Below are 12,795 nucleotides of genomic sequence, written 5' to 3' on the forward strand. Positions count from 1 at the left end.
GGTCATGAGCCTCTACATGGGGTAAGATCTCTGCTCTGGCTGGGCCTGGTGGCACCCAGCTGTCATCCCAGCAGCTCAGGAGGCTGAGGCAGGAGGATCGCAAGGTGGAGGCCAGCCTCAGCCACTTAGCGAGGCCCTGAGCAACTCAGCGAGACCCTGTCTCTAAATAAAATAGAAAAACGGGCTGGGGACGGGGCTCAGTGGTCCAGGGCCCCTGGGTTCCATCCCTGATACCAAGAAAACAAATCTCTGCTGACCCCTGTCTGCTGTGTAACTGGGTCTGGAAGGTCGCAGGTGGTGTCTGGGCTCAGGAGGGGACCTGGAGCGTTGGAATTAGTCTCTTTAACCCAGGGGAACTCAACCCCTGAGCCCCGTCCCCAGCCCTTTTCCTATTTTATTTAGAGCCAGGGTCTCCCTGAGTCGCTTAGGGCCTCCCTAAGTGAGGCTGGCCTCCACCTTGCAATCCTCCTGCCTCAGCCTCCGGCTCTACTGAGCTGACAGGTGGAATTGCTCTTGACAGTCCCTTAAAGACCCCACCAGGCTGTGCAGCCTTGGCTCTGTGGGTCCCCTCACCCACCGTCACACAGGCTGGGACCCCACGGCCTTCGTCCTCACCACCCCCTGCCCCCGCTCTGCTGTGTGGGAGGCTGCGGGGGTCAGAAGGTCGCCTCTTCTGGGCCAGGTGGGCTCAGCTTCACCTTGAATAGGGCAGGGCCGTGGGGCCAGGAGGGAGCCCGGGACGGGGTGTGCCAAGTGTGAAGTCACCTGCGTGGCCCACTTGAGTGTGAAGCACCTGCTGGTCACAAGAGGAGGGGACAGTGAGGCCACAGCTGCTTATCCAGAGGACAGTGGGGGCTGTCACAGGAAGTCAACCCGCCAGGTCTGTGGGGGATGGATCCATGGATGGATTGATTGATGCACTTAGAACATGACTCTATGGGGCCGGGGTGGAGGCTCAGCGGTCTCCGCATTGGTCCTCCTGCCTCGGCCTCCGGCATTGGTAGGTGTCGATAGGGCCACGGTCCCTCTTTCTTCGCAGCTTCTTGGAGTTGCTCGAGGTGCTTGGTCTCCCCTGGTTTGTAGCTGTGTCCTTTACTACCTGCCCTGTCACCAGGGCATCTGTGGGGCCCTGGGTTCCCCCCACGTAAAAATAAATAAAAATAAAACAAAGGTGTTGTGTCCGTCCACAATTCAATGTGAGTTTGTTCGGGATGGTTTCTAGATGTCCCTGCTTGAAAATGACAGAGGCAGCAAAATGTCCAGTGACTCTTGTTTCCTTTTTTAGTTTTTATTTTGAGAGGTTGAGGCTGGCCTCCACCTTGCGATCCTCCTGCCTCAGCCTCCGGAGCCACTGGGACGTCAGGCGTGCGCCACCCCGCCAGCCCTCTTCTCCCTTTCTAACCTGCTGTTCTCTGTCCCAGGGGCCCAGATCATCGATCTGATGATGCTGGTCATCGATGTGACCAAGGGGATGCAGACCCAGTCGGCGGAGTGCCTCGTGATTGGTCAGATCGCCTGCGAGAAGCTGGTCGTGGTGCTGAACAAGATAGACCTGTTACCCGAAGGGAAGAGGCAGGCGGCCATCGACAAGATGACGAAGAAGATGCAGAAGACCCTGGAGAGCACCAAGTAGGTCTGCCCTGGAGACACGGTCCCATGGGAGAGGACGTGTGGGTGCTCCTTGTCATCAACAGGGATCGGGCAGGCGCTGGCCACATCAAGGGCCACACTGAGTCGGGTGCCTGTGAAGGTGCTGCTCAAAAGAAGCCCCAAATTGTGGGTGCCGTGGTGCAGGCCTGAAATCCTGGAGACTCAGGAGGCTGAGGCAGGAGGATCGCAAGGTGGAGGCCAGCCTCAGCCACTCAGCAAGACCCTGTCTCAAAATAAAATATAAAAAGGGCTGGGGAAGGGCTCAGGGGTGAAGCACCCCTGGGTTCCCCCATGTGGAAGGCCTGGGCCTGGGGACATAGATCCCGTCCTCTTGAATTCTCTGGGTGGGGACAGAATTCTGCTCATGCCTCCCGGCAGACCTCAGCGCCAGGGAGACCGAGAATCCTGCTCTGTCCCCGTCTGCGTCTCTACAACTGGACCATCAACACCGGACAGGGAATTGGGGTGGGTGACTATTTTTGTCACAGAGGTTTGTCAAGTTGGGTAGGAGGACAGATGGACGGACGTTGCTGCTGGAGACCACATTTGGAAATGCTAACCTGTGTGACAAAGGACCTCGGTGGCTTTTCCTGCCTAGGAGTTGTCAGTTTTATTTTGTAGACAGTAGGAAGTCGTGCGGGTGCGGTGGCACATACCTGTGTCCCAGCGGCTGGGGAGGCTGAGGCAGGAGGATCGCAAGGTGGAGGCCAGCCTCAACCACTTAGCGAGGCCCTGAGCCACTCAGGGAGACCCTGTCTCTAAATAAAATAGAAAAAGGGGCTGGGGACGGGGCTCAGTCAGTGATTGGCACCTTGGGGTTCAATCTTTAGTTTTAAAAAGAAAATAAAGTGGGAAGTCATTGGAGAATCTTGTGCAGGGAGGGGGTGACTGAAGGAGGTCACCATCAGATCACTGTCCGCAGGTGGGAGGCTGGACTGACGGGGAGGACCCAGGGTGACTGTGGGAGGCCGAGGCGTCTGGGCTGAGCGTGTTCCCAGGGAGAACAGGCACCTTCCCGGGTGGAGGCCGTGTAGGGCGGAGGAGGCCACCTGGGGGACCCCTAGCTCCTGAGGACGCTCAGGGGGCCCAGGAAGGTGGCCGCGTCCCTGTGCTGGACCAGGGAGCGAGAGGCAGGTGGGCCTCCAGGGACCCAGAGCCACCTGGTCGCTCAGGCCCAATAACTGATTCTGACGAGGCCAAGCAACTCAGCCACTGTCCCTGTCCCCGCAGCCTAATTGTTCCCAGCCTCCTCCTCCGCGGGCCGTGTCCCTGGTGATCCATACTAAACAGCGGTCACCGGGCGACAGGGAAGCCTCCCCTTGGCTATGCAGCCGGGAACAATATCCTGCCCCGTCCACCTCCTGCCTCTGCCCGTGGAGGCCGCCCAGAGAGGCTCTTTGTGTCCTTGTTGCCAAGATGGATCTGCTTCCCCGTTTATGATGGCTCTTTTTTTTTTATTTCCAGAATCTCCCACCTGCAGCTCTTCCGCAGAATTCTCCAGTTGGTTAAATTAAAGCCCCAGCCCCGTGAATGCACCAAATATGTCATAAAAGATTTTCCTGCGCTGCCTTTTGTGACCAAAATTCATCAATCCGATAAAATCGACACATTTAGAGAAGTGTTGCATGAGCATGCAGCGCTGCGGCTCCCGGCGGAAGTGGGCCTGAGGCTGTAAAAAGGGAGATAAAAAATTATATCTCCTCTGGAGTGAGTTATTTGATCTCCCTGCCGCTTTATTTACTTGTCACAGAGCGGGAGAACAGGTCTCGGGGACCCCGCAGAGAAAGCGCCGTGCAATGTCGCTGTCATTGACCCCGGGAATGGGACCTTCTGGGAAGGCCGGAGGGACTCTGGAGGGTCAGTTCATACTTGGCCACGTCCATGAGTGACCGTGAAGGAAGATCCCTCATCGGCAGGTTGAGATGGCTCTTCCTGTTGGAATGTCGTAGTTGAAGGTCAAATGACAGACTTCACGACAGAGCCAAAGGGGATGGTCCGTTGGTGGGGACTTTCAATTTTTTTTAACATGATTTTAGGTCCTAGGGGTGGAACCCAGGGTGCTGAACCCCTGAGCCCCGTCCCCAGCCCTTTTTCTATTTTATTTAGAGACAGGGTCTCGCTGAGTGGCTGAGGCTGGCCTCTACCTTGCGATCCTCCTGCCTCAGCCTCCCGAGCTGCTGGGATGACAGGTGTGAGCCGCTGCGCCCTGTCACATTTTTTTTTTAATTGTGGTAAAATATACACAATATTTATCATTTTCACTTGTAACTGCGATTCAGTGACCTCAAATACAGTCACAATACTTTATACTCATCTCCCAAAACCTTTTCACGATCTCCCAAATCAGTTATACCCATGAAGCAATTCTTCCTGTTCCTCTAGGAGCCCTTGTTCTGCTTTCTGTCTGTGAATTTCACCTGTTCTAGGTCCCTGAGCTGAGGGGAATCCTGCATTTCACAGACCATAAAGTTTTCCAGAAATTCTATTTATATTGTACCAGGTTTCAGAACTTGGCTTCTTTTTTGTGGCTGTATAGTATTCTGTGGTGTACCTGGGCCCTGTGTTGTTGATCCATCCTTCTCTTAATGGACACTTGTGTTGTTCCCTGTCTGTCATGAATGATCGTGCTGGGAATTTGGGTGTAGAGGTAGATATCTGTTTAAGTCCCTGATTTCAAGTCCTTTGAATATAGACTCTATTGGGGCTAGGTGGCGGCTCCAGGCTCGAGTGTTTTCCCAACATGTTCTATCCCCGTACACCCCAATAGACACAGATATATGTAATGGCATTTATACATACACTAATATATTTATATAAAATATCTAGCTGGGTGCTGTGGCACGTGCCTGTCATCTCAGCAGCTGGGGAGGCTGAGACAGGAGGATTGCAAGTTGGAGGCCAGCCTCGGCAACTTAGTGAGGCCGTGAGCAACTTGACAAGATCCTATCTAAGAAATAAAAAAAATACACGATTCAACAGCTAAATAAAGAAAAGGCTGGGGTGTAGCTCAGTGGTGAGGTGCCCCTGGGTTCCGTCCCTGCCACCCCTACCGTCCAAAACCAGCCCCAGGAGGTAGGAAATGAGACTGTTGTTTTTCACGACTAGTGAGGCTGAGATCTCAGGGGGCTTATTGGCCATTTGTATAGCTTCATGGAAAAATATTTCTATCCTTTGCCCATTTTAATTGGATTGTTGTTGTTGAATTGCAGATTTATACACTGACCCCTGCCATAGGTAGGATTTGCGATTCTTCTCTATCAGTCCGTAGATTGTCATTTTGATTTTTTGGCAGGGTCCTCTCATATACAAAAGTTCTTTTTTTTTTTTTTTTCTTTTGTACCAGGGGTTGAACCCAGGGGGCACTTACCCACTGAGCCCCATCCCCAGCCCTTTTTAAAATTTAATTAGAGACAGGGTCTCCCTGAGTTGCTTAAGGCCTTGCTAAGTTGCTGAGGCTGGCCTCCACCTTGCGATCCTCGTGCCTCAGCCTCCTGAGCTGCTGCGGATGACAGGTGTGTGTCCCGGTGCCTGGCCTGCCATGATATTTTCTAAAGGGGTTCTCCTGTTGACAGGTGAGTGAACAACTGACTTGGGTTCATATGTTGAACATATTCTGCCTTCAAAATATATTTGAAACTTAAAACTACAAATGCCATTTTATTTTCAACATGGGACTCTGGAATCAGTGGGGACATGGCACATCTCTCCTAAGTGCGTCAGACTCGTGTGACCTGGGCACATATATCTGGTCTGTTGGCCTCTGGCCATTTTAATATTTATGCGTCTAATATCCACAAAGGTGGTGCCAGCCTCCTGCCCACCTGGCCGTCCCCCCCAGCTGCGGGTCCCTCCATCCGGGTTCCTTTTTTTGGGGACACATAGAAGTTCCTAATTTCCACGTCGCCTCACTCTTTGATTGTTTTTCTTTGTGATTTCTTTATCTCTGAAAGCATTTAAAATGACTCGCGCATAAGCATTTATCAATGTTCGCGGAAATCAAAATGGGAGATGCACACGCACCCCAATCTTCCCAGTGCATCAAATTAAAATGTTTCCTCCCGTCCCCCCGGACGGCTTCCCCACAGGTACACAATTCGAGGTGGTTGTTATCACCACGTTGACACGATTCGGCGTTCTGGGCTTTTCTGTTTATTTTTTCCGCTAAATGTCATCATCTGACACCACCCTTGGCCCATCTTCCCCCCCCAGACGCGTGTTTCCTGCTTTGAAGACACTTTTTTGGGGGGTGGGAGGGGGACCCAGGATGGAACTCAGGGGCCCTTGACCCCTGAGCCCCGTCCCCAGCCCTATTTTGCATTCTATTCAGAGACGGGGTCTCCCTGAGTTGCTGAGGCTGGCCTCCACCTGGCGATCCTCCTGCCTCAGCCTCCCGAGCTGCTGGGATGACAGGCCGCGTCTCTTTTTCCTGATGCTACACTGAATCCTGTTGTTAAAGTGACACTGGGGACTGGCATTTCCGACTCAGTGGCAGCACCCGTGGCCTTCAGCACGCAGGTCGGCCGGTGGGACAGAAGCCCAGGAGACACCTGTGACCGCAGGTGGTGCCCAGTCTGGGCGCTCTGCTCCCCGGGTGCCAGGCCCAGGGCTCCCTGTGGGCGCGGAAGGCACAGCCCCCGGCCACCTGGGAGGGCGTCTGCCACCTTGGGGGTGACACGTGGCCGAGGTCTGCCGTTTAGGTCGTGACGGGTCCCTGATGAGACAGTGGATGAGGGGCGTCCCGGGGGGCAGCTGGTGGGAGGCTGTGGGAGGGGCGGTGGCCGGGCCAGGGTCACAGGTCACACTGACGGGAGGGGACAGGAGCGGGGCACTGTGGGGCTTTGTCGTCCCCTCCTCGTGCCTGGGTTGGGGGCCGGGTGGCCGCCCTGGGCTCCGCCTTCTGGTCTGGTTTCCAGAGTCCAGTGGCCACAGTGGTCAGGGGACAGAGGGTGACGATGGAGGGACATGAGGCTGTGAAGCAGGTCCCCGGGGCTGTCCCCAACCCCCGTGACGCCCAAGAGGCCACTAACCTGAGCCCCGCCTGGCCTCATGACAGGATGTGTCACCGTCCTCAGCCAACGGCCTGCGCACTGGGACCGGGTCACCCTGAAGGGGACACTGTGTGACCAGTCCTGCAGCTCTGGGAGGGAAGGTGGCTCCTCCTGACCATAAAGTCAGTGAGAAGGTCAGGTGGAGCGTCCAGTTAGGACTGTCACCATGGCCCCGGGGACCCGGCCGTCTGGTGTCACCCCGCTGTCCGTCAAAGCCAAGAGGGGACCTGGGCGGGACTCTCCGGACACTTCTCTGGGGCCCCCCATAACAGTGGGGAGCAGGAGAGGCCCCTGGTCCCTGTCCCCTCCACAGGCTCCCGGGGGACAGGCCTGACATCTTTCTGACTCGGTGGCAGGTCGGGGTCTGCCCAGGGGTCTCCACGCTGCCGCGGTTTCCCGTGCCACGGGGCAGGCGTGTGGGGGACACTCGGGGACCCGGGGGCCAGGCTCAGGCCCCAAGCTCACAGCCCCTGGTCCAGCCCCTGGGCTCTGACATGTGACAGTGGCGGGTCCCTCAGGACGCGGGGTGGGATTCCAGCCACCCGGGGTCCCCCGCTGGCCGAGAGCAAGGTGACAGAGGTGCGGGTGGCCCCCTCCTGGCCTCCAGCGTCCTGTTTCACTGATTGTTTGGTGCAGGGCCTGGACCAGGGTGTGAGCCACCGAGCCCCGTCCCCAGCCCTGTTCAGGGTCCCGCGGGCCACCCAGGGTCCCGTCTCTGGGGAATCTGGGGCGACGGTCACTCTTGCCCTTGGAGGGCCACAGGCGGGGGCCAGGGTCCCTGTGGGTTCCTGGGTGGCCCCTGAGGAGGACCCTCAGGGCCCAGGGGAGCCCCTTCCTTCTGGTGCCCCAACGCGAGGTGTCTCCTGGTGTCCCCTGACAGTGGGTGGCACGTGTCCCCTGTCGTGCCTGCTAGTCCGCCTGGTGCTCCGCGGCCTGCTGACGGCCCTGTCCCCTAACGCTGCTGTTCTTCGGTTGCAGGTTCCGGGGTGCACCCGTCATTCCCGTGGCGGCCAAGCCTGGGGGCCCGGAGGCCCCCGAAACGGAGGCTCCTCAGGGGATCCCAGAGCTCATCGAGGTACCCAGACCCCGGCCGACCCTCCGCCCTGGGGAGTGGGTCTCTGGCCCTGTCACACCTGCGGCTCCTTCCCAGGGGAGACCTCGGCCACCACCCTCAGGCCTGCCCGGCCTCAGGCCTCTACCCCCAGCCCGAGGCTCTGTGGGCCTCCTCACCCTGGCCTCCATCTGGCCGCCCCTCCTCGGATCACCCCCACAAAGTGGCCCACAGCCTGGGACCCGGGCCATGTTGGCTATTCTAGAAGCTTCACCTCTGTCCCTCCAGTATCAGGCAGGAGGGGGCAGTACTGCGGGCAGCAGGAGCAGCAGGTGCATGAGCGATGGTGTCCAGGAAGGTGGCAGGGTCCCACTGCTGGGCACTCTGAGCCACTCAGGGCCACTCTGGGCAGAGGGATCCTGCACCTGGCCCTGGGGCAGGACTGAGGTTCCGTTCATGGTGACCAACGTTCTCAGCAACCCTGGAAGGCTTCCATGTTCCCCAGGAGGGGGCTGGGGATCAGAGAGGTTAAGTGAGTTGCCCAGGGTGGCTCAGCAAGTGCATAGGAAAGCTGAGGTTCAGACCCAGGCTGGTTGCTGGGGCTCAGCTCTGAGGTCCTCTTCCTCCAGGGGCCCTCGACCCCTGAGCCCCGTCCCCAAGCCCTATTTTGCATTATATTTAGAGACAGGGTCTCGCTGAGTTGCTCAGGGCCTCGCTTTTGCTGAGGCTGGCTTTGACTTCACGATCCTCCTATCTCAGCCTCCCAGGGCCCTGGGGTGACAGGCCGGGACAGTTGTTTTGATTCAGGGAAAACCCACCAGAATGTGGCTGGGAGAGGCCTGTACATTCCTTTAAGAACCTCTCCTCAAATCTCAGGCCAAGCCTGTTTTGAATTTCCCTGCTTTTCCAAAGGAATTGTTATCACAAAGCTCAAACCTTGGAACGCTCCCCGCTGAATACTTGTGTGACACCTGCCCCCTCGGGAAGCCGGAGTGGGGGACGTGCTGTGATGCTCGTGTGTTGATTGGTCATCGGCCCCAACAGCATCTCGGAGCACGTAGGTGGCACATGGAAAGCGGAACAGCGGGGCCAGACAGAGGGACAGAGCGTGGGGGCCGTGCTGGCCACGAGCCAGGCCCTCTGTCTCTGTGGGGCCTGGAGAAGTGGCCGCAGGGCTGCCCACTGACTGCTCTTGTCCTGCGACCTCCACACACAGGCCTTCCCTCCTCCTGCCCTCTCTGCTCTTCATGTGACTGTCCCCCAGATATGGCACCAGCTTCTAGACACTCTTGAGGGTCCTCAGAGCCCATGAGATAGATGACCAAAACAGTGTATGGCCAGGCGCAGGGGCCCACACCTGCAATCCCAGTGGCTCAGGAGGCTGAGGCAGGAGGATCGCAAGGTGGAGGCCAGCCTCAGCCACTCAGCGAGACCCTGTCTCTAGATAAGATATAACAAGGGCTGGGGACGGGGCTCAGGGGTTAAGTGTCCCTGGGTTCAATCCCCAGGATCCAAAAAAAAAAAAATCCCCAGGACAGTGTCTGGTGTCTGCGGGGGTGGCCCCTCCAGGGTGTGGTCAGGGGGCAGCCGAGCCTGGGCCACCTGGGGCTCTGGGCTCACAGTGCGGGCACCCAAGATGTGGGGAGGGGAGATGTGGCCTGCCTGGTACCCGGGGCTTAGAGGTGGGGGATCCCAGGTCCTGCAGGCCTTGGGAAGTGGGGGCCACAGGCAGGGTCCTAGCCGAGTGTCCCCCAGGAGAGTGTGAGGAGGTCCCCAGTCCCTCTCCCTCCTCACACAGCAGAAGCTGCTGGACACACAGCAGCCCCTTGGCCTACTACTAGGGGTCCCTCTGACCTTGGTTGCACTAAGTGGCTGAGGCTGGCCTCCAACTTGCGATCCTCCTGCCTCAGCCTCCGGGCTGTCTCTGGATTCCTGAGTTTCTGTAGGCCCCCGCGCCCCTGGCCCCTGGCCCTTGCGACAGGCTGTGGCAGCAGGGTCTCTTCTCCAGCTCCTGAAGTCGCAGATCTCCGTCCCGACGAGAGACCCCTCGGGCCCGTTCCTCATGTCCGTGGACCACTGCTTCTCCATCAAGGGCCAGGGCACCGTCATGACGGGCACCGTCCTCTCAGGCTCCATCAGCCTCGGCGACAGCGTGGAGATCCCCGCCCTCAAGGTCAGTCACGGCTCTGTCTGTCTGGTGTCCCCTCCAGCAGCAGGGGAGGGGACCGTCCTTGGCCGGGGTGTCCCGAGTGCCTCCTGGGCCTGGCTCCTCCCTGGCTCCCACCCGTCCTGCCTTGGGTCCTAGATCGCCCGCTCGCCCTGTCCCCCTGACAGCACGAGGCCTGTGAGGGTCCCCAGGAGGTGGTCCGGTTCTCAGTCTGGGGGTGAGCCCAGGGCCTCGCACAGGCCAGGGACACTTGGTCACGGAGCCACATCCCAGCCCTGTTTATTTTGAGAAAGGGTCGCGCTCAGTGGCTGAGGCTGGCCTCCAACTGGCGATCCTCCTGCCTCAGCCTCCCCATCTGCTGGGATGACAGGCAGGGCCACCGCTGTCTCTGGATTCTTGACCCTGGACTGACCCACCCCGTGTCTCACGAGAGAGAAGCGTGTTTCAGGGAATTGGCTCACGTGATTATGGGGCCTGGTGAGTCCAGAATCTGCTGGACAGGCTGGCGGTGGACGCCCAGGGCACGCTGCAGCTCAGAGGCCACCTGTGGGTGGACGTCACCCTCCCTCGGGGGACTGCGTGGGGTGCCCTGCTCTGCCCCACGGCTGCCAATGTCAGTGTTAGTTGTTTTAATGAAAAATCGCCCTCCTGGCTGGGGTTTCAGTGTGCGGGGGGAGGTTCAGAACGTTCTAGAAAGTTCTAGAACGTGGGCCAGCTCTAGAAAGCAGGGCCTAAGAGGTGTCTGGGGTGAAACGGGCTTGCGAGCTCTCGGTGGTCCAGAGTAGTGTCGGAGCACCTCCCTGGGCACTGTGGTCCCCCACGTTGACACAGTGACACAGCGTGAGCCGTCCCTGGTCTGGGGCAGCGCGGTTGGGACAGGGAGGGGGACAGGAGTGAGCCGGCTGCACCAGGTGAAGGGACCTCGGGGTCACCCCAGTCCCCTTGATGGTGTTGAGGCCCCCGACTCGGCTCTGGTCAGGCCCCAGGGCTCTGGGGACAGGGCAGCAGGAGCCAGAGGGCGTGGCCTGGGCTGTCCCCAATGCTGGGCCGGGGCCCCTCCTCCCAGACCCAGGACAGCCCCGTCCCCTCGCCGTTCTCAGCCGTGAGCTAAGTGCAAATCCTGGAAAGTACGACGTAAAATTATGAAAACAAACCGCTGGAGTTTGACCAAAGGAAGGTCCTGGCCGCGACCCTGGGCCGGTCCCCTGGGCTGTCCCCGTGTCCTGGAGGAGGGCCCCGCTGCCGCTCCCCAAGATGTCAGGACAGGGTGACTCTGGGGGGACTGGGAGGAGGACGAGGGTCTGAGCACCATGAGTCTGCAAAGCCATCACCAGTTGTCCTGGTGTGGGTGTCCCCAGAGTCCCCCCTGGGAGGTGACACAGGAGGGTCCAGGGGAGGAGTGAGGGGTGTGAGGCCTGAACCCCGCAGGGAATGGCTCCCTGGGGGTCCCCTGGTGGGGTGTGGGGAGGAGGTGGCCCTGGGGCGTGGCCTGGGGTCTCTCTTTGTCCCTGGAGAGTGGAGTCCCTGCTCCCTGGTCCCCATAGGAGCTGCTCCCTCCCCACACTCCTCCTCCATGATGTCCTGCCTCCCCTCGGCCCAGGAGTGGGGCCGCCGTCTGTGGACACCCTGAGCCCCAGGTCCACTGTCCCCCTCTGCGGTTGGACTGGAGGGTCCTTGTCACTGTGGCAAGATAGCTGACCACCACAGGGGTGGACAGTGATTCTGGTGACAGGTGACCTTGTAGGAGACAGACAAGGTGACGCAGAGGTTCGCCGCAGGCAGTCCCTGTGGAGAAGGGGCGAGGTGGTGGGGTGCAGGGCCAGTGTCCCTCACAGCCTTGGGGACCAACCCAACTGGCGCTTGGGGACTTCCGGCCTCCAGAACTGTGGGGACTTCCGGCCTCCAGAACCGTGGGAACCGTATCTATGGTCCAAAGCCGGGGCCTGGCCGCCCTGTGTCGCGACACTCCTAGGGAATGACCCCGATTGTGGGTGGAGGGGACTCCAGCCAGAGAAGGCCTCGAGTCCCCCGTGGTCCTGGGCAGGGTCTCAGGCCCCGGGCAGCTGCGAGCCTGAGGCCCACTTTAGAGGCCCGGGTCCAGGGACTCCTGACCTCTCACCCTGCCCGTCCTCGCCTGGCGGGACTGGTGGCCAGCGCCTGTGAGCAAGAGGCCATCGCAGGCCACGGCCCTCTCCCCGGGCCCAGGGACATCCCTGTCAGATTTCCCTAATCGACTCGGACACTTCTGACCGCGTGAACTCCCGTGGGGGCGGGGCGCGGCCAGTCCAAATAAACAGTGGCCTCCCTCCCCCGGCCACAGTCCCGTGCTGCCCCGTCCGTCCCCAGCTGGGGCTCATTACAGGACCAAGAAGTGGGGGAGCAGGCGAGCGAGGCAGGGGGACGCCCCGCAGCCAGGGAGGCCACCAGCCTCTGCCCGGCCTTCTGGTCTCCCGGCCTCCGCCCGGGAAGACGCGGCCTCCAGACCTGGGGCTGGCCATGTTCCTCGCTGTGGTGTGGCTCTGGGGGTTGTGACATCAGAAAGTGTCACAGTGGGGCTGGCTGTCCCTGTCCCCTCTTCCCGGGCAGGGTGCTGGGTAAAGTGGCTTCCAGAGCCCAGAGGGCTTCCAGCCTGCTTCTCAGACAGGGGTCCTGGCGCTGGGCCTTGCGGGTGACAGGGACGTTACAAAGGTGCCCTACAGCTGAGGGCCTGGGGCCTGGGGTGCTCGGCAGGTCTCCCAGGGCAGGGTGGGGGCCCTGGGCTGTGTGGCCTGGCACCCAGGTCTGCAGTCCGTGCAGTGGCCCCGTCCTCCAGTTCCCCCCGTCCCTCCCGCCTCGGACCCCAGTCAACCCCCTGATGCTTGCCCCATGTGGGATTAATC

General features: G+C 59.6%; 1 protein-coding gene across 1 annotated transcript in view; it reads left to right on the forward strand.

Annotated features, from left to right (window-relative positions):
- The window catches only part of Eefsec (eukaryotic elongation factor, selenocysteine-tRNA specific), a 108,979-nt gene that overhangs the window by 42,135 nt on the left and 54,049 nt on the right, over positions 1-12,795 (forward strand). Inside the window, 3 exon segments of the mRNA XM_077106192.1 lie at positions 1,422-1,629; positions 7,677-7,773; positions 9,758-9,922. Of these exon segments, the coding sequence (XP_076962307.1) occupies positions 1,422-1,629; positions 7,677-7,773; positions 9,758-9,922 (470 nt within the window).

Source organism: Callospermophilus lateralis, chromosome 20 (genome assembly GCF_048772815.1).
Source record: "Callospermophilus lateralis isolate mCalLat2 chromosome 20, mCalLat2.hap1, whole genome shotgun sequence".
Lineage (NCBI taxonomy): Eukaryota > Metazoa > Chordata > Mammalia > Rodentia > Sciuridae > Callospermophilus > Callospermophilus lateralis.